The following is a 21,518-nucleotide window of genomic DNA, read 5'->3' as shown; positions in this document are numbered from 1 at the left end:
CTCCCATACCCCCGAGTGTGTCTCCCATACCCAAGTGTGTCTCCCATACCCCCGAGTGTATCTCCCACACCCCCGAGTGTGTCACTCATACCCCGAGTGTGTCTCCCATACCCCGAGTGTGTCTCCCATACCCGAGTGTGTCTCCCATACCCCCGAGTGTATCTCCCACACCCCCGAGTGTGTCTCTCATACCCCGAGTGTGTCTCCCATACCCCCGAGTGTATCTCCCACACCCCCGAGTGTGTCTCTCATACCCCGAGTGTGTCACTCATACCCCGAGTGTGTCTCCCACACCCCCGAGTGTGTCTCCCATACCCGAGTGTGTCTCTCATACCCCGAGTGTGTCTCCCACACCCCCGAGTGTGTCTCTCATACCCGAGTGTGTCTCCCACACCCCCGAGTGTGTCTCTCATACCCGAGTGTGTCTCCCATACCCCCGAGTGTATCTCCCACACCCCCGAGTGTGTCTCCCATACCCGAGTGTGTCTCCCACACCCCCGAGTGTGTCTCCCATACCCGAGTGTGTCTCCCATACCCCCGAGTGTGTCTCCCATACCCGAGTGTGTCTCTCATACCCCCGAGTGTGTCACTCATACCCCGAGTGTGTCTCTCATACCCCGAGTGTGTCACTCATACCCCGAGTGTGTCTCCCACACCCCCGAGTGTGTCTCTCATACCCCGAGTGTGTCTCCCATACCCCGAGTGTGTCTTCCATACCCCGAGTGTGTCTCTCATACCCCGAGTGTGTCTCTCATACCCCGAGTGTGTCTCCCATACCCCGAGTGTGTCTCTCATACCCCGAGTGTGTCTCCCATACCCCGAGTGTGTCTTCCATACCCCGAGTGTGTCTCTCATACCCCGAGTGTGTCTCTCATACCCCGAGTGTGTCTCTCATACCCCGAGTGTGTCTCCCATACCCCGAGTGTGTCACTCATACCCCGAGTGTGTCTCCCACACCCCCGAGTGTGTCTCTCATACCCCGAGTGTGTCTCCCATACCCCGAGTGTGTCTTCCATACCCCGAGTGTGTCTCTCATACCCCGAGTGTGTCTCTCATACCCCGAGTGTGTCTCCCATACCCCGAGTGTGTCTCTCATACCCCGAGTGTGTCTCCCATACCCCGAGTGTGTCTCTCATACCCCGAGTGTGTCTCCCATACCCCGAGTGTGTCTCTCATACCCCGAGTGTGTCTCCCATACCCCGAGTGTGTCTCTCATACCCCGAGTGTGTCTCCCATACCCCGAGTGTGTCTCCCATACCCCGAGTGTGTCTCCCATACCCCGAGTGTGTCTCCCATACCCCGAGTGTGTCTCCCACACCCCCGAGTGTGTCTCCCCAGGGTGCTACCACTCAGTGACAGATGGACAGAGACAGAGACCCAGACACAGACCCCCCCCCCCCCCCTAACACACACCCAGCCCCTCCCCCCCGACCTCTGACCCCGCTCCCACGCTGCTCTGCGCTTTCATCCCCAGCCCGAGCGGCGGCTCCGTCTCTCGCTCCGACCCGAGCCCGACTCCCGAGGCCTCGCACCCGGCTCTGCACCATGATCAAGCTCTTCTCGCTCAAGCAGCAGAAGAAGGAAGAAGACGCCGCCGGAGCCGCCAAGACCGGCACCAAGAAGGCGTCGGCCGCCCAGCTCCGCATCCAGAAAGGTAACGGGAGGCCGGGGCCCCGCGGGCGGGAGCGGCCGAGGCTCGGGGGGTCTTGCGGCCTAGGCTCCAGGGGGAAGGGGACAGGCGGTGGGGCGGGGGAGGGAGGGAGGGAGAGTGAGTCGGGGAGGGACGGGCGCCGGGGTGGGGGGAGAGAAGGAAGAGGCGACAAGGCCCGGCGTGGAGCCTCGGGCTCGAGTTGGAAGCCATCCGGGTGGGGAGAGGAGCTGCCAGGGGCCGGCCGGGCCTGGAGAGTCCCCGGTGTTTCCCCAGCTCGGGGAAGGGTTTCTGAGGGGAGAGGGGCCCGGCTGATGGGGAGGGGGTGGGATCTGGGCCTCCAGCCGCTCAGGCCTCTCCCTGGGGTGGGGTGAAACTGCCCCAGTTTCCCCCCCTCGGGTCTGCCTCAGGGGTGGGGGGGGGCTGGTCTTTCTCCCCCCCCCCCCAGCAACAGCTGGATGCCAGGTTGGGACCCCCCAATTCACAGACTGACCCCCTCTCTCCCCTCCCCCGATCCCGATCCCCCTCCCCCCCCCCGATCCCCCTCCCCCCCCCTCCCCCCTCCCCCCCCCCCTCTCCCCTCCCCCCCCCCTCCCCCCTCCCCCCCCCCTCTCCCCTCCCCCCCCTCCCCCCCCCCCCCTCCCCTCCCCCCCCTCCCCCCCCCCCCCGAACCCCCTGACCCCCTGATTATAATCAGTCGGGATCCGTTGTCTCTCCCTCAACCCCTCCCGACAACACTGAGCCACAGCCCCCACCGCCCCAGTCCCTCTGGGTGCCCCCCCTCGATACCTCACCCCACACTCCCCCCACCCCCAAAATACCTCACCCCACACTCCCCCCACCCCCAAAATACCTCACCCCACACTCCCCCCACCCCCAAAATACCTCACCCCACACTCCCCCACCCCCAAAATACCTCACCCCCACACTCCCCCACCCCCAAAATACCTCACCCCACACTCCCCCACCCACAAAATACCTCACCCCTCACTCCCCCACCCCCAAAATACCTCACCCCACACTCCCCCACCCACAAAATACCTCACCCCACACTTCCCCCCCCCCCCCCCCCCTCCTCCAAAATACCTCACCCCTCACTCCCCCACCCCCAAAATACCTCACCCCTCAGTCCCCCACCCCCAAAATACCTCACCCCACACTTCCCCGCCCCCCCCAAAATACCTCACCCCACACTTCCCCGCCCCCCCCAAAATACCTCACCCCACACTTCCCCCCCCCCCCCAAATACCTCACCCCACACTCCCCCCCCCCCCCCCCCCAAAATACCTCACCCCACACTTCCCCCCCCCCCCCCCAAAATACCTCACCCCACACTTCCCCTCCCCCCCCAAAATACCTCACCCCACACTTCCCCCCCCCCAAAATACCTCACCCCACACTTCCCCCCCCCCCCCAAAATACCTCACCCCACACTCCCCCCCCCCCCCCCCCCAAAATACCTCACCCCACACTTCCCCCCCCCCCCAAAATACCTCACCCCACACTTCCCCTCCCCCCCAAAATACCTCACCCCACACTTTCCCCCTCCCCCCCAAAATACCTCACCCCACACTTTCCCCCTCCCCCCCAAAATACCTCACCCCACACTTCCCCTCCCCCCCAAAATACCTCACCCCACACTTTCCCCCTCCCCCCCAAAATACCTCACCCCACACTTCCCCGCCCCCCAAATGCCTCACCCCACACTCCTCTCTTTCCCCCCCCCCCCTGAACAGCGGAGGTTAAAGGGGATTGAATTGAGGTTTTTGTTAAGGTGATGAGAGATTCTGCGAGGGGTGAACAGTGAGAAGGTTTGTTTCCACTGGTTTGGTGAATCAGTAATGACGGGGGCTCAGACTGAGGATTATCAGGGAGAAGGAGGAAGTTGGAAGGAATTTTTTTTCTCGCAGTGGGGATATTAGAATCTGAAATGTTCCAGCGTAAGGGGACACCAGGGCAGAGGCCATGAGATCATTTAAAAGGGAATTGGATAAGCATTTGAAAAGGAAGAATATAAAAGTATACAGGGGAAAGGAATTACAATGTATGACTCCAGTTGGAGAGCTAGCGCCATCATGATGGGCCAAATGACCTCCTTCTGTAATTTCTAATTTGTTTTTCATTTTGGCATTCGTCCATGTACAGCTGGAATGGACCAAGACTGACCTGTTCCCCCGGGGCAAATCACATCGACCGTGATCTCCCTTTGAAATGTTTTGACATTATCGTCCATTTCTAATCCTCACCTCTTCGGTAAACGGTGGCAGCAGTAGCTGGTGCCCCAACTAACCGTTTCTCATGCCTGTCCACAGGGAGGCATTGGATTTCAGTCCGGAGGGAATTGATCTCCCCACCCCATCATAGGGATATACGAGGCAGTGCCTTTATTCACTGAAAAGTCCTGGGTTTAAACCAAAGTGATAATGGTGATCCCTATGAGTGCCACTTGGCAGAACTACAAACCTGTTACTCTTCAGTCTTAACTAAACCATGAGTGTCTTTAGAATGTGATGGTCCTACATCTCCTCACCTGTGAGACTTGTCTTATCCAGTGGAGGGGATTAATAGATAACTCAAACCTTGTGACAGGTGCGGGGAGAGAGAGGGGCCCATTGATCAGAGAGAGAGAGAGAGAGAGAGACACCCATTGCTCAGGTGCGGGCAGAGAGAGGGGACCCACTGATCAGGTGTGCAGAGAGAGCATTGGAGCTTTTAGTATGGTTCTCACATTTGGTTTTACAAGTATTTTGTCATTTCAGGAATAATGCAAGAAAAGATTTGAAAAATACAATGTAAAGAGAACCATATCATCCATCGTCTGTTGTCTCAAGGTCATTTTGTTTGCCAAAAACATTGAATTATTTAATAATTTGAATTAAGCAACTTCGATAACATAGCAAGGGGGAACTTAGTGCTGAAAATTAATTTTCAGATAACTTTTAAGACTCCATTGCATCCAACATCTCTCTGCCCAAAAGTGGATCATTGTACTCCAGACTCATGCGGCTACCAACAGCTGGTCAGTTCTCTCCATCTGTCTGCCAATCTGTGTATGTGTTACCCCTCCCAACAGCAGATGTGCTCGTCTCTCCTCCCTCCCAACAGTTGATCAGTGTGTTCTCTCTCCCTCCCTCCCAACAGCTGCTGTGCACTCCTGCCTCACGCTACTGTAAACAGCTGATTGCAAGGAGTGTAACCAGAACACACTATAACAGGACTGACTACATATATAGTGTGACCAGCTCTCCCAGAGCTGTAAGGATGTTCACAGTGATATCCTTATGTGAGCCACTTCATGTGCTCCTGAATCAGGTTGTCATTTCCTGATCAAACTGCGAGTGTTTAGCTCTCTGTTCTTGCAACCGGCTTGTTGCTGTCACTGGCTTTAGTGTACTGACACCAATAAGTTATTTGTCTAGTACGTTTAATTCATCTTCTCAAATTGCACTATTGTAGTAACTTGCCCTAGCGACTTCAAGCTCAAAGTGCCCTCTCCAGGCACACGTCCCCCAATCGACAATCTAATTGCGCTGCTGAGTATATTTCACAAATCAAGAGGACGGAGTACAAAATTTCACATGCTCTGCTTGGTACTGAGATCCTAGTGACAGCACTCACTGGATGAATAATTGGAATCAGTGGGTGTGATGATTTGGGTTGTTGGGCGAAACTGAACCAGTTTGTGGTTTTGGTCTATTTAGTTGAAGACTCAATCATCAGAATGCTGAGCTACTCACCAATCTGTGATAGTTCTCCATTAAGCCTGTTTTTATAATGTATATTCGTTCTCAGGGTTTGGGCATCGCCGGTAAGGCTGGCTTTAATTGCCCATCCCTAGACTCCCTGAGTTTGATATGACTGATTGGCTACGCTACTTCAGAGAGATAGCTAAGAATCAACCACGTTGGGACTGGAGTCACATATCGGCCCAGACCGGATAAGGACAGCAGGTTTCCTTCCCTGAAGGACATCAGTGAACCAGTTGGGTTTTTTTTTACGACAGTCAGACACCTTCATGGTCACTTTTACTGATACCAGCTTTTTATTTCCAGATTTAAAAAAAAACGGAATTAACATTCTTGAACTGCCAGTGGTGGGATTTGAACTCCTGCTTTCTGGATTATTAGTCCAGTAACATAACCACTACACTACTGTACCCACATTCTTGGACAAATGAAGTCGTGTTTCATGAGCAGGAAACTGGCACTGTGCCGGTGTCCGGGCCAATATTTATCCCTCAACCAACGTCACTGAAACAGATTATCTGGTCATTTATCTCATTGCTGTTTGTGGGATCTTGCTGTGCGCAAATTGGCTGCCGCGTTTCCTACATGACTACACTTTAAAAGTACTTCATTGGCTGTAAGTCGCTTTGGGACGTCCTTAGGTTGTGAAAGGTGGTAAATAAATGCAAGTTCTTATTACAAATACTCAGATACGTTAAGTCAGGGGTCTGACGAGACTCTTGGGGGACTGTCCTTATTTATTTTGCGGTTCAGTGTATCATTCTTTTGAGGGGTTTCAGCCGGTAACCTGTTTCCCAATTATTCATCCAGAGAGTCTTGTCGCGGGGGTTTCAGTACAGTTTAATGTGAAATTCTGTGGAAAAAGAAACCACCCAGTAGTTTAATTAGATTATCAGCATGTATTTGGAGATGGCATTTTGAGCTTGAGGTCACTAGGATGCTTTACTGTAGGTCGTCTTAATGTCTGCTCGCAGAAGCCGGCCGCCCATTGCCGTTTACTTGTATGTGAACATGTTTCATAGAATCTGGAAGAGCAGTCCACTGTCCTTACCCCATGTCAAAGAAGAAAGAAAGAACTTGCATTTATATCGCGCCTTTCACGACCTCAGGACGTCCCAAAGCGCTTTACAGCTAATGAAGTACTCTTGAAGCGTAGGCACTGTTGTAATGTAGGAAACGCAGCAGCCAAATTGTGCACAGCAAGATCCCACAAACAGCAATGTGATAATGACCAGATAATCTGTTTTAGTGATGTTGGTTGAGGGATAAATATTGGCCAGGACACCAGGGAAAACTCCCCTGCTCTTTTTCGAAATAATGTTATGGGATCTTTTACGTCCACCTGAGAGGGCAGACAGAGCCTCGGTTTAACGTCTCATCCGAAAGACGGCACCTCAGACAGTGCAGCACTCCCTCAGTACTGCACTGGAGTGTCAGCTTGGGTTATCTGCTCAAGTCTCTGGAGTAGGATTCAACCACTCAACCACGTCTGACACCTTTAAATGTTTCTTTTTCAAATATTTATTTGTTTCCCTTTTAAAAGCTATTGTGGATTCTGTGTCCTCCACCATTTCTACTGGATTGTACTTAAGCCAATACACTTTAGTCCTGTGCCAATGGACTTCTGTGCGATGCTGTTAAGTTATCAGCTCCAATATATCCCATCGCTACCAGTGATGAACTTGTATTTCACGCCTCAGCTTGACTCAGTTGGCAACGTACTCGCCTCAGAATCAGGAGGTTGTGTGTTTAAGCACATAGTCCAAGTCTGAACAGCCCTCTCTGCATAAAAATATTTCTCCTAACTGCTTCCTTCATTCTTTTGAGGACCGTCTTAAATGATCCAACTTGCTGGCCGGTGGAAGTACTTTTCGCCGATTTGCCTTGTTCCATTGATGTGGAGATGCCGGTGATGGACTGGGGTTGACAATTGTAAACAATTTTACAACACCAAGTTATAGTCCAGCAATTTTATTTTAAATTCACAAGCTTTCGGAGATTTTCTCCTTCCTCAGGTAAATGTTTTTACCTGAGGAAGGAGAAAATCTCCGAAAGCTTGTGAATTTAAAATAAAATTGCTGGACTATAACTTGGTGTTGTAAAATTGTTTACAATTGTTCCATTGAAGGTGGGGAACGCGCTGCAGGCCCTTTCCTGACCCAGCTCATCGCGTGAATCATCCGATTGTACAGCTGGCACGCAATCAAAGAGGAACCGCAGAATATAATATTTGTGCAGGCTGTAGAAATATTCCCAACTTCCCGTCTGCCCCCTCAGCTCGGTGTGTTTTCAGTAAAGTGTAATGGTGGGAGTGTGACATTTTCACACGAGGTTCACTGATCTGAATACGCCTCTGAAGCAACTTGGGACATTTTTCAACGGCATTTTCTACGAGTGTTTTGAACTGCATCAAATCATTATGAAAAATGAAGGAAAGATGTACTTCCATGCAGTTTCTTGTCGCACCTCTCAGAGCGAAATGTGAATGCCTTTGAAGTGCAGTGATCTAGGCTATCCCACAGATAGCATTGTGTTTATATGGTGTTTGAGGACCCTTGATCGGAAAGTTTAGGGACCTCCGTGCACCTCTTCAGATTGCACGGTGGGATCTTTAGCATCTGCGTGAATCGCAGAAACAGGCAGATCGGGCCTCGGTTTCACGTCTTAGCCGAAGAATAGTCTCTCTGACTGTTTCTCACAGGTCAGGTGGGTGTAATTCAAAGTTTCACTCCCTCAGGCTGCACTGGAGTGTCAGCTTAGATTGTGTGCTCAAACCCACAACCTCCTGATTCTGAGGCGAGTACGTTGCCAACTGAGTCAAGCTGAGGCGTGAAATACAAGTTCATCTCTGGTAGCGATGGGATAAATTGGAGCTGATAACTTAACAGCATCGCACAGAAGTCTGTTGGCACAGGACTAAAGTGTATTGGCTTAAGTACAATCTTTGCTATAATGCGTTGGTACCAGTACACTCAGTAAGCCCAGACACAGCACTGCAGCTGGAACACAGTGGGGGGTGTGTGTTGCTGGCTTATGAGCAACGATCACAGCTTTGATGAAGACAAAATTGATCTTTCAAAGTCCATTCGTAAGTCGCCTAGCTCTCAACCTCAGCTGCGTTCAAGTTAACCCCTTTGCAACCCGGACATCAACAACTTGCATTTATATAGCGCCTTTAACATAATAAAAACGTCCCAGGGTGCTTCACAGGAGTGTTAACAGACAAAATCTGACACCAAGCCACATAAAGAGATATTAGGACAGTTGGTCAAAGAGGTAGGTTTGAAAGAGCGTCTTAAAGGAGGAGAGAGAGAGAGACAGCAAGGTTTAAGGAGAGAATTCCAGAGCTTAGGGCCCAGGCAGCTGAAAGCACGCCCGCCACTGGTGGAGCGAAGAAAATCAGGAATGTGCAAGAGGCCAGAATTGGAGGAGTGCAGAGATCGTGGAGGGTTGTAGGGGCTGGAGGAGGTTACAGAGATAGGGAGGCCATAGAAGGATTTGAACACAAGGATGAGAATTTTAAAATCGAGGCATTGCTGGACCAGGCACCAATGTCGGTCAGCGAGCACAGGGGCGATGGGAGAACAGGACTTGGAGCGAGCTAGGATACGGGCAGCAGAGTTTTGGATGGGCTCAAATTTACGGAGGGTACAAGGTGGGAGACCAGCCAGGAGAGCATTGGAATAGTCGTGCCTAGCAGTGACAGAGGCATGGACGAGGGTTTCAGCAGCAGATGAGCTGAGGCGGGGGCAGAGACAGGCAATATTATGGAGGTAGAAGCAGGCGGACGTAAAAATGAAGGAAGATGCCCCCTCACCCAGTGCACCTTGCAGCAACCGGTTCGGAGTTTGCAGAGACCCCTTGGTATGCTGCCTCCTTGTGGGTCCAAGGAGGCAAGACAGAGAAGGATTGCCCTGAAATAAACGAAGAGTTGCACTTTTAAAAATCCGTTCTATTTTAGAGACCAGGCTAACTGAGCCTGTGCACAGAAAATTGACCTGCTGCAACTTGCTGCTTTAGGTGAACGCAGATGCTGGCGTATTGTACCAGGTGGAATGCGTTAGACTCGGGATTTTCTAATTGACGTCAGTGAGAATGGTTGACATTCCATTTCTTGCTTTATTAAATGTGTTGAAAGTAGCAGCAATCTTGTAACAATGGGTGCCCTTGTGAGACTCCTCCAGTGCAGGTTGTTTATGTAAACCCAGGCGCAGAGTGGCTTTAGAGATTTTCTCTGCGTGTCTGACTGACGCCCAAGAGTATATGTGCTGTATGAGAGACTTTGACCTCTGGGTCCATACGATTTGGTCTTTCACTCCAATCACTGGTGTCAGTTGAGCACGGTAGTGTAATTGTTATATTGCTCGTCTAATAATCCAGAGAACGTGAGTTCAAATCCCAGTTTGAGAATTTGAATTCAGCTTAAAAAGTAAATTAAGAAGCTGGTATCAGTAAAAGTGACCATTTTTTTTTTATTCGTTCACGGGATGTGGGCGTCGCTGGCAAGGCTGGCATTTATTGCCCATCCCTAATTGCCCTCGAGAAGGTGGTGGTGAGCCGCCTTCTTGAACCGCTGCAGTCCGTGTGGTGACGGTTCTCCCACAGTGCTGTTAGGAACGGAGTTCCAGGATTTTGACCCAGCGACAATGAAGGAACGGCGATATATTTCCAAGTCGGGATGATGTGTGACTTGGAGGGGAACGTGCCGGTGGTGTTGTTCCCATGCGCCTGCTGCTCTTGTCCTTCTAGGTGGTAGAGGTCGCGGGTTTGGGAGGTGCTGTCGAAGAAGCCTTGGCGAGTTGCTGCAGTGCACCCTGTGGATGGTGCACACTGCAGCCACAGTGCGCCGGTGGTGAAGGGAGTGAATGTTTAGGGTGGTGGATGGGGTGCCAATCAAGCGGGCTGCTTTATCTTGGATGGTGTCGAGCTTCTTGAGTGTTGTTGGAGCTGCACTCATCCAGGCAAGTGGAGAGTATTCCATCACACTCCTGACTTGTGCCTTGTAGATGGTGGAAAGGCTTTGGGGAGTCAGGAGGTGAGTCACTCGTCGCAGAATACCCAGCCTCTGACCTGCTCTCGTAGCCACAGTATTTATATGGCTGGTCCAGTTAAGTTTCTGGTCAATGGTGACCCCCAGGATGTTGATGGGGGATTCGGCGATGGTAATGCCGTTGAATGTCAAGGGGAGGTGGTTAGACACTCTCTTGTTGGAGATGGTCATTGCCTGGCACTTATCTGGCGCGAATGTTACTTGCCACTTATGAGCCCAAGCCTGGATGTTGTCCAGGTCTTGCTGCATGCAGGCTTGGACTGCTTCATTATCTGAGGGGTTGCGAATGGAACTGAACACTGTGCAGTCATCAGCGAACATCCCCATTTCTGACCTTATGATGGAGGGAAGGTCATTGATGAAGCAGCTGAAGATGGTTGGGCCTAGGACACTGCCCTGAGCATGAAGCCGTCTGTCGTAAAAACCCAACTGGTTCACTAAAGTCCTTTTGGGGAACCTGCCGTCCTTACCCGGTCTGGGCCTCCAAGTGACTCCAGTCCCACACCAATGTGGTTGACTCTTAACTGCCCTCTGGTTTGCTAGACCACATCATTCAGTTGTATCAAAAACCGGTAACTAGGGACGGCCTTGTTGGTGATGCCCACATCTGGGGTTGTTCTCCTTAGAACAGAGAAGGTTAAGGGAGATTTGATAGAGGTGTTCAAAATCATGAAGGGTTTTGATAGAGTAAATAAGGAGAAACTGTTTCCATTGGCAGAAGGGTCAGTAACCAGAGAACACAGATTTAAGATAATTGGCAAAAGAACCAGAGGGGAGATGAGGAGAATTTTTTTTTACCCAGCGAGGTGTTATGATCTGCCTGAAAGTATGGTGGAAGCAGATTCAGTAGTAGCTTTCAAGAGGGAATTGGATAAATACTTGATGTGGAAAAATTTACAGGGCTGTGGGGAAAGAGCAGGGGGAGTGGGACTATTTGGATAGCTCTTTCAAAGAGCCGGCACAGACATGATGGGCCGAATGGCCTCCTTCTGTGCTGTATGATTCTAAGTGCAAGTGGAGGCCACTTGTTACACCCCAACTTGTCCGCACGGCGATCAGCTACTTCTGCACCGGTGAGGAATTGACTTTGGGACCCTCTGTCCTGTAGGGCTGGTACCATGTCGTGCATTTACTATCTGAGCCATTGGGGAGCTTAGAAAGGAATCGTAAAGGAGTGACTTTAGCCTTAATTCCAAGGGCAAACTTGATTGATACAGTGCAGTGAAATTTTGATAGATTGCTTCGAATGAACCCCTTAGTGTTGTGATAATTCATTCTGGGGTATCTCCAATTTCTGATCTCACCAAAAGGTGCAGAGGTCCTTGAAGCGAGTTCAGAAAGCTGCAAGCCATTGCACAGGGAAAAAGATATGGGGAGAGCGAGAGTTCATTTCGTGACTTTCAATTGGGTTGGTGTGTGAAAACGCTTTGTGGACTCAGATGGAGGTGTCTCTGAGCTAAGGAGATCACAGGATAAGCATGCAACTTCTCAAACCGTACACTAATGGAATAAATGTCTACCTAGCATTGGGGAAAGAAACGGTACAGGGTCTACGTGGGCGGTGCATGCGCACCGTGTCCTGGGTGGTGGGACGTACATCGACACCTGGGATTCCTTGCTCACAGCGAGTTCCCTATCTCGGCCAGGCTGCTTTGGGGAGTTGTTGAGTGGAGATGGGGAAATCTCACTGCTCCACAAAGGAGGGGTTGAATCAGGGAGTGGCTCACTAAATCCAGTAGGGAATTCAGGAGAAACTTCTTTACCCAGAGAGTGGTGAGAACGTGGAACTCGCTCCCACATGGAGCGGTTGAGGCGAATAGCGTAGACGCCTTTAAGGTGAAGCTAGATAAGCACGTGGGGGAGAAAGGAATGGAAGGATATGCCGATAGTGTTAGATGAAGTAAATAGAGTGGGAGGAGGCTCATCTGGAGCGTGAACACTGGCCGTGAACCAGTTTGGCCGAATGGCCTGTTTCTGTGCTGTAAAATCCAAGATTTTCTCACCCACTTAACTCAGTAGATGGGATCTGAATTCACCGGGAAGGCAGGTTTGTGTAAGTCCCGTGCCCAGAGGTACAGCACTTGTTCGGTCACACAAAGAGAGGCTTGTTGAGCATTGAATTGCAAAACCAGTTTCTTTGAGAGGCCTGTCGTCACTGTGCCCCATTTGTGCTGACACTTCTGTGACGGTAAATTTGAAAAGGACCAATGGGAAATTGCCATGTTGCGGCTAAATTTCTGGAGTCAGATCCAGCGATTTCCTTTGTCTTGTCTGCCCCACTCCCCACTCTTTCCCCCCCTGCCCCGCCAATTGATAATCCGGTTCTTTACTGCCGTCTCCTTGTGTTTTTCAGATATAAATGAATTGAATTTACCTAAAACCTGTGAGATAGTTTTTCCAGATCCTGATGACCTCCTCAACTTCAAACTTCTCATCTGTCCGGATGAGGTAAGTGATGAGCAGATGTTATTGGCTTGTTTGTGGGGGGAGGGATGTGTGTCTAAGCTTTGAAGGTGGGTGGGGGAGAGGGTGGGGGTAGCCTTTACCTAATCTTTTCAACTAGTAGATCACACAAGGCACAGCTCACAGTGAGGTTACGCGATACAGTGGAGCTACAATTACACCTAGTGTCCGTAGCTGTCAATTACACATCACCGGGTCCTGTTTACAAAGGGAATTCCCACTGCAACTGATTACAGGCATTTGCAACGTCTAATATTGGACACCAAAAGCGTTACAGCGAGACGTGAATGCTGCGTGTCTACAGCAGATCTTTGAATATAATAATCGATGTTTAAAAATTTCAGTCACAGAGTGGTGAATGTTAATAGTCTGTGTTACAGTGGAGCCCACTTCAGTTCAGGGTGGACCGGGAGACCCACTCCACACCGAAGGGCATACGTACCAGCACTGTTGAATTGGACAAGCCGCATCGGCTTCCAGTCCCTGTGCTGCAGTCATTTAGGATCTGTAGAGCCTTTGGCATTAAACATTGTGCAGTGTCCAAAGCCATTTCTACGGTCTGGTAGTGACATTCTGTCTAACAGGGATGAACGGGAAGGGGTTTAGACTGTTGGGATTCTGTACATTGGGAACAAACTGGAAGGGATTTGGTCCGTTTGGATTCGATCTGATGGAAAGTTGATTGCTTCACTGGGATTCAGCACAGTAGCAACAAATGGGTTTAGGTCCAGTGACATTCTGTGACTGTGTGAATAGGATGGGGATTTGTTTATTGTGGCTCTGGTACGTTTATCTGGCATGATGCTTCCTGGAAATCTCATTAAATGCCATTGGTAACTGTTTCTGGTTTAATCTTTTTGCTCTTTTCATTTTCAGGGGTTCTATAAAGGAGGCAAATTTGTGTTTAGCTTTAAGGTAAGTGAGCTCTGACCTCAGAAATCAGTGTCGTTTTGGACTAGTTGCATTATGCACAGGAAGGCGATTCCAAATTGGACTGCAGCTCATCGGTTTTACTTGAGTACAAGCCCTGTTATATTAAAAATGGTGCAGTGGCTGGCAGCAGCAGCATTGGGCACTACAGTCATGTAGAATGTACAGCACAGAAACAGGTCAACAGGTCTACTTCGATGTTTATGCTCCACATGAGCCTCTTCCCACCGCTCTTCATCTCACCTTATCAGCATATCCTTCTATTCTTTTCTCCCTCGTGTTTATCTAACTTCCCCTCAAATGCATCTATGTTATTCGCCTCAACTACTCCATGTGGTAGCGAGTTCCACATTCTAACCACTCTCTGGGTAAAGAAGTTTCTCATGAATTCCCTATTGGATTTATTAGTGACTATCATATTTATATGACCCCTTGTTTTGGTCTCCCCCACGATTGGAAACATCTTCTCTATGTCTAGCCTATCGAACCCTTTCATAATCTTAAAAGACCTCAAGTTTTTACGCCTCAAGTTTTGGATTCCCTGCTCTCGAGCTTGCTTTGGGAACTATAGTGCTTGTGCGTTGAACTCTACAAGGAAACAGCACAATGCTAGTCTTGCCTGATATTTATGGTTTGATCCCACCGTGCTTGATTTCAGCACATTACTGTTTGTTCCAGACCAGTGGTTTTAATATAGCACTCCCTCCCCTGTAACCGGGATTTTTTTTTGGTTGGTAGGGGGGGGTTCAAAGGAAACTTTTGGGAGAAGAAAGGCAGCAAATATACAAATCATTCTGCAGCTATACGTAGGTTTAGTTTAAACCAAGACGCTTGCCATCAGCTTACCTTGTGTGTAAGGAGTTGATAAACTGTGATGTCGCTACTCCAGCTGTGTTTATGGGATGTTCGTGGAGAGATGTCAGGTGCAATATCAGTGACTGACAGACAACTTTTGTTTTAATTTACCCATTTTTCACCCCTCCCTTTATCCTGAGCTGCTCATGCTGGGGTACAGTTCCACAGGCTCCAAGAGACACTCCCTCACTCAAGCGGCCAGTCTCTGCGTATGAGCCAGATAGATGGTTAGCAGTGCTGTTTGACTGTGGAGGGCATCACGGCCCAACCCGAGTGTGTGTTTTCGTCAGTATCACCCCTCCACCACCAGCGCACGGTGGCTGCAGTGTGTCCGATCTACAGGATACTCATCAAGGTTAGTTCGACAGCACCACCCCCCCACCACCCGAGACCTCGACCCCTGAGAAGGACAGAGCAGCACTGTTGTGAAAACATCATCACCTCCGAGTCAAACACCATTCTGACTTGGACATATATCACCGTTCCTTCATCGTCGCTGGGTCGATATCCTGGAATTCCCTACCTAACACTCATGGGAGCACCATTAGCACAAAGCCCACCACCAGGTTCTCAGGCCAACTAGGGACGGGCAATAAATATAACCTCGCCAGCTATGCCCGCATACTGATAACAAACATACAAATAATCCAGCATTCAAAGACACATACTTTCTAACGGGTGTCATTGGATAATAATGGGGCCCGAGAATCTGAGCTAATTTGCCCCCCTCCCCCCAAACCGCAGGACGCTGTGGCTGTTTGGAGCAGCCCATTGCTGCCCCAGCTGAGATCAGTCAGAAACTGAACTAGCTTTAAAATAACAACTTGCATTTATACGCCCCCTTTAACATAGTAAAAGGCACTTCACAGGAGCGTTACCAAACAAAATTTGACACCGAACCACATAAAATATTAGGACAGGTGAAGCTTGGTCAAAGAGGTCGGTTTTAAGGAGCGTCTTAAAGAAGGAGAGAGGCAGTGAGGTTTAGGGAGGGAATTCTAGAGCTTGGGGCCTAGGCAGCTGTAGGCACGGCCGCCAATGGTGGAGCGATGAAAATCGGGGGGGGGTACGCAAGAGGCCAGAATTGGAGGAGCGCAGGGATCCCGGAGGGTTGAATTAGAGCCTCTCGCTGCTTTCCTCTGTGCTGTCAGTACTGTAAATTTTTACAATCAGAGTTGTGTAGAAGGGGAATGTCACATTGGAAGGGCAACAGCCTATCACATTCTGCAACCTGAGGGGCTAAAAATGGCTATGAAGTTTTGTAACATGAGAAATGTTTGTTGAAAAGATTTAACTGTATACTTCAGTTTTTAAACTGCAGTCTTAAGGTTGTTCAAGACTGTGGATGGGCTCAGCTTTCAGGAATTTCTCGCTACTTTTAGCGTTCCAATGTTTCTTTGCTTTCGGCAGGGTTTGAGAATACGATTCCCGCCAATTTCAACAAAAGTCTGCCTCCCCAACAAAAAATAATGCAGCCAAGTGACTGGTGTGACTCTGTTCATCAGCATAAAGAGTTCCCGGCACTCTTGGACATGTTGGGTAACGCTCGGACGCTCTTGTGTGTGCGTATCTGTATGTTTTCCAGGTTGGACAAGGATATCCGCATGATCCTCCAAAGGTGAAATGTGAAACCATGGTGTATCACCCAAACATCGATTTAGAAGGCAACGTTTGTCTAAACATCCTCAGGTAGGCAGAGATCAGATCGCAGGAGTGGGCTGCTTGCATCGCATCTCGGGCGCTGCGGCTGTTGCTTGTCTGTTTCAGTTGTAGGACGTATCTGAACTTGTCATCCTGTGGGAAAGGTTGTGGCGTAAATGTGTCTGTGTGGTGTGTGCGCGTCGCAGGCTACGTTACGCGAGGCAGCTCGTTGACGCAAGATGTGTAGCTGGACTCCCGGTTTTCAGTTCAAGCACTAGCATCCCCGTGCCTCGCAGTTAGACCCGTCAGACCCTTGGGTGGACTGACTGACTGACTGAGGTGGGTGGAAGTTGCTCACGGGTTGCACTGCAGCTCCCTCTCAACACAGCAGCATGGGGACGCCTCTGACTCGCACTGTTCTGGAATCCGTTGATCCGAAGGTTTTATGAGAGTCAGAAATATGAAAGTTGCTCCTCTTTTGCTAGGATGAGCTGACGGTTGGCGGTGCTCCTCCTCTGTATGATTGGAGACCTGTTGGTTTGGTGGAATCCTTGCAACAAGCCTGTGATATTTCTGCTAGTCCCAAGAAGTCTGGTCCTGGATTGTAGGTTCTAGATTTGCTGGTATTGCTACTGTCCTGGTCTCTCACCAGACTGAGGCAGCCTGACCTTCATTGATGGCCATAGCCTCTGCAGTGGTGGGAGACGAGCATTGGGGAATTTGCGTTTTATATTGAACTATGCCATAAATAAAAACATGTCAGCAGATGGGAGGTGATTGGATAAAGTACCTCCATCTCCTCAGTGCTGGTTGGATTTGTTTTTTTCTCCTGTGTAACTCTTAGGTTGAAGGTGCGAGCAGACCAATCAAGATACCAGGCTCCTATCAGAGCTGCTCATAAACCAGCCCCTTAGACATCACTCTTCTCTGCATAGAAGCTCCTCTGATGACCAGATCATCACGGGGTTGGTGGGGGGGTGGGGGAGCCAACCACTCAATGATGCAGTGTGTTCACGCATTCAATACTGCTCAAAACATTTAATCACTTTAAAATAAAATAAAAATAAAATAAACACCACTCTTATTTGTTCTTGAGCCTTTTGAATCTTTAGCTACCAACCCTGAACTCTTAAGTTTTGCAAAATCAAATTCTAGAAGCCATCGGGCCTTTTAAAAGGCCAGTTACTTTGCATTGGTCACTTGTACTGAGTCGATGCTTATTTCAGCAAGGTAGGGGTTACTCGCTGTATGATTGCGTATCCGTTAAGCAGGTAAGGATTACGCGTTGCTGTTTATTCGGTCAGGTAAGGGTCATTTGCTGCGTAACAATAGAATTGCTGCATATTCAATAGGGTCCGGGTCACTTGCTGCATAATTGTACAAACAGTATCTGACTGTTTCTTTAATTCTCCTTCTGTTTTCTTGCACAGAGAGGACTGGAAACCTGTATTAACAATAAACTCTATAATTTATGGGCTGCAGTACCTGTTTTTGGTAAGTGGACAAACCACTACAAGCTCAATTTTCTGCCACTACATTTGTCAGTCACACTTTTACACCGGGAGCATCCAAGCTTGTTGCATTTGTTGGCCACTAGGGTGCTTACCATGGGCCGCGTATCAATACTCCCATTAACGACACATCTGAAGCTGTGCATCGTAGCAGTTCTTTGGTGCTCTGATTGGGGTTTATCCACCAGTGAGGAAATAATGCTAATCCCTCTCCAAACCTCCGGGCCGATGAGATTCGAATGAGACAAACCAACCTGTGAGAAATATAACTGCAAATAGAATTGAGTTTTCCTTGTTTCAGGGAACGGATTGACAGGGCTCATGGGCCACAGGTTGGACCCAACAACTTGCATTTATATAGCGCCTTTAACGTAGTAAAACACCCCTGCTCTGTACGAGTGGTTGAGCCTCGGTTCGGGTGCTGTTGGCCAGGACTGGTGAAAGACTGGTTCTATTACAGCTATTGATTTTTTTTTCTCTCTCTGTGTAATCTATAATAAATTTGCTCTGTATGTCATGCACTCCTTATTTGGGCATCATCAGTCTGTGACACTGTCACGCCTGCAGCTGCAAACTCCTGCCACTAGATGGTGATTTCTACTCTCCTCTCACCTATACAGTCCCCACCACTTACAACGTCCAGGTTTAAAACAGCCAGTCACTTATATGGGCCAAAAGGCAATAACTATTAGCCATTTGCATTAACGTCAGTTTCAAAGTTGCCGGTTAAAGCATCTCGAGTGCTCTGTTTATCTCGGGCAGAAACAGCCACTGAGTTCTCGGATTTTTGTTACGCTGCTCTGCAGGCTGGATGGTCATGTTCAGCATCATTCCTATAGAAGCCACAAATACCCTTCAAGGGGAGGTATTTCCAGGGACAAGTAGAGAATTTACCGAAATCTCTTAAGAAAAACTAGCAGAACATGCATCTTACACTAGGCGCGGCGATGAAAGCTAAGAGCACCTCTCACTCAGCTGACAGGAGTCCAGCAAATCCTAACTTTTTCCCAGCACTCCCGAGTCACCCGATGTCATGTCCGTCTCACCGGCCATCGTGTATAGTGGGCAAATCACGTCCACGCGAGTGCGCCCGCCATAAGCGGTGGGGACTGTGCCCACAGCATCACAGCTGCGCTCGGAGAGGAATTCGCTCTGTCCTGACTTTCTGTGGACAAAGCCAGGGGTAGATTTTTTTTTTAAAAAAATCTTTTTTTTTTTTGCTCTCAGGAACCTAACCCTGAGGACCCCCTGAACAAGGAAGCAGCAGAGGTCCTTCAGAACAACAGACGCCTGTTCGAGCAAAACGTGCAGCGATCCATGCGGGGCGGCTACATTGGCTCCACTTACTTCGAGCGATGCCTTAAATAGGGCCCAGAGCATACAAACTGAAGCCAGAGAGAGAGAGAGCGAGAGAGAGAAAAATGGAGAAAAAGAAATCTGACATACTTAAATATATAAAAACATTAAAAAAACTCAACCGAAAGCAGGAGGGATATAAAGTGAATGAGGAGGCGTTTCCCACTTACACCCCTCAGCATATTGCCACAGGAAGAAAATCGAATTGGAATTAAAAAAAAGAGGACTGCTTGATTGTTGTAATAGCTCTAGAGCATGCCAGGAAGTTCGAAATAGTTCTGGTTTCCCCCCCCCCCCCCTCCCCCCTCAATTAAATTTATTGTAAATGTATTTCACTTGAGGAGTGCTGCCGTCTTTATGTTAATAAAAGTTTTTTAAGTGTCTCTGGAATATTTTTGCCCCACCCCCCCCCCCTCACTTTTCTGGTCCCATCGCCTCTGCTGTGGGTGAAAAACATGCAGGACGCCATTGCTTTGCTGTAAGGGAAGAAGGTGCCAGTTGGAGCTGGAGAGAGAGAGACACACGTCAATGTAATGCTGCGTCTAATCTGTTTGAATGTTTTGCCTGTTCATTAAGTTGTATAGTTTTTTTTTAAATGAAAAGTTCCCTCCCATTTTGTTTCTGTAGTAGGTTATTTTTCTTGACTGTGTATTAGAATGTTAATAAGTATAGTTTTCACTTCATACATGTACCGTCTGCAGATTACTGGCTCCCACTCCACCCTTCCAATACCGGGAGTGTTTGTTCGTTAGCTCAGTTTACCGTGTTGCCTCGCCAATGCAGCTCCTGTAAAGGTCACACCGTTACTTTCCTCCAAGCTGTCCGGCTGTAAATATAAACGATCATTTTGCTAACTCTCTTATGTAGGAGTGCATGTTTATGCAACGTAACTGCAAAGCAGGGCTGCCTCTTAAAACAAAAAGTGCTTATATATTTGGACATCTTACTCCCACCTCGTGCTGGTCATGAACACATGTGTTTCCATATCACCGAGTTATTCTGATGTTGGTGTATTCAGCTGAATGTTTAAAAATAACTCCTGATTCAGTTTTAATTTAAGAGATTTCACCCAATCTGTGATGTTTCATTTTTACTGACCAATTTATTTCAAAGATAATAAAAAAAACTCGGTGACATCTAACTAACCCTTTAAATGTAACCTGCTCCTGCCTTTTATTCTGCCTGCTCATTTCGCTTCAACTCGCTCAGCGATCGTTCAAATAAACGTCTGCCTTTGCCCTGCAGGTCTAGCACTGTGCCATAAAGGGAGCTCCCAAGTTTGACGCTTGGCCTGTGCTGAATTGGCGGATCCCAGCAGGCGTGGAAGTTGGGGGCGTTACAATTGAGCTGAGCACCCCTGACTGAGCTTTGGGTGGGGGTGAGAGAAGAGAAATCAGCCATTGTTCCTTCGGCTGTGCATGCATGAGGATGTTGGCATGGGACAGGTCAGCATTGGGCTTGGCTGCCATGCTATCGGTGGTCAAATAGCCCCCTGACGTTCACACCATAGCCACTTGGAACTGATGCATACGGGACTATGTCAACACCTGCAGAGAAGACTGGGGAAAACTGCTTGTTAGCTCCTACCGCATTTTGTTACCTTGGACATTTTAAACTGCACCTGGGACTGGCGAGGTACTTTAGATCCCATGCAGACATGCTACACCTGCGACTGGCATAAGGCAAAGAACCTCATTAAATTTGTACCCTGTCCTTTTAAATGCAAGATAACTTTCGCTGCTAAAATTAAATACATGTGGTGGGTCTTGTATCAGAAGTTTCTCAAGCCCCCTGGTGCCTGATGAGTGGAAATCGCTGATCACAGCGTCTGCTGGGCGAATTGGATGCTGTGTGCTTTTTTGCATTTTCCCCATCATTTGCTTGGTATAGAGACACACACACACACACACAGTGCCATATCTCCCCTGTGTTAATAAGCTTCTTTTGTACTCTGGGGGTTTGACAGCACTGATTTATTTGGCCTGAATATGGTTATTTAAAACAATTTCTCCAAAAACTTACTCAGATATATGATTCTTCTTTTTAAAAAACTGTACCTGTTTTAAGTTTGTGTGTTTTATTCACAATACCTGCACATTGGCACAATATGTTAATGTTTCAGGAGAATATACTGTATTTCAATAAAAGAAATTGCAGTTAACTTATTCCAGATTCGATGTTGAGATCCTTAAGGATTCGCCCCAATTTGAAACCAACACACCATAGATAAAATAAAAACAGGAAATGCTAGAAACACTCAGCAGGACGGGCAGCATCTGTGGAGAGAGAAACAGAGTTAACGATTCAGAACACAACAA

At 48.8% G+C, this 21,518-nt stretch overlaps 1 protein-coding gene across 1 annotated transcript; it reads left to right on the top strand.

Annotated features, from left to right (window-relative positions):
- The first annotated feature begins 1,447 nt into the window (after positions 1-1,447).
- ube2m (ubiquitin conjugating enzyme E2 M) lies at positions 1,448-20,054 on the top strand. Its single transcript, XM_067974407.1, has 6 exons — positions 1,448-1,654; positions 12,798-12,892; positions 13,784-13,822; positions 16,278-16,381; positions 17,764-17,827; positions 19,072-20,054. The coding sequence occupies exons 1-6, from the start codon at positions 1,546-1,548 to the stop codon at positions 19,210-19,212; spliced, it is 552 nt and encodes a 183-aa protein (XP_067830508.1). The 5' UTR covers positions 1,448-1,545; the 3' UTR covers positions 19,213-20,054.
- Positions 20,055-21,518: the final 1,464 nt, after the last annotated feature.

The sequence above is a fragment of the Heptranchias perlo genome, chromosome 40, assembly GCF_035084215.1.
Source record: "Heptranchias perlo isolate sHepPer1 chromosome 40, sHepPer1.hap1, whole genome shotgun sequence".
Lineage (NCBI taxonomy): Eukaryota > Metazoa > Chordata > Chondrichthyes > Hexanchiformes > Hexanchidae > Heptranchias > Heptranchias perlo.
The sequence above is the reverse complement of the archived record's forward strand: the minus strand, read 5'-3'. Positions and strand labels throughout refer to the sequence as shown.

Bases quoted from the DNA above. Each gene is read 5' to 3' on its own strand.
- ube2m (XM_067974407.1), top strand. From the start codon at position 1,546: ATGATCAAGCTCTTCTCGCTCAAGCAGCAGAAGAAGGAAGAAGACGCC. The intron at 1,655-12,797 runs GTAACGGGAGGC...TGTGTTTTTCAG, and splicing joins CCAGCTCCGCATCCAGAAAG to ATATAAATGAATTGAATTTA. The intron at 12,893-13,783 runs GTAAGTGATGAG...TTTCATTTTCAG, and splicing joins TTCTCATCTGTCCGGATGAG to GGGTTCTATAAAGGAGGCAA.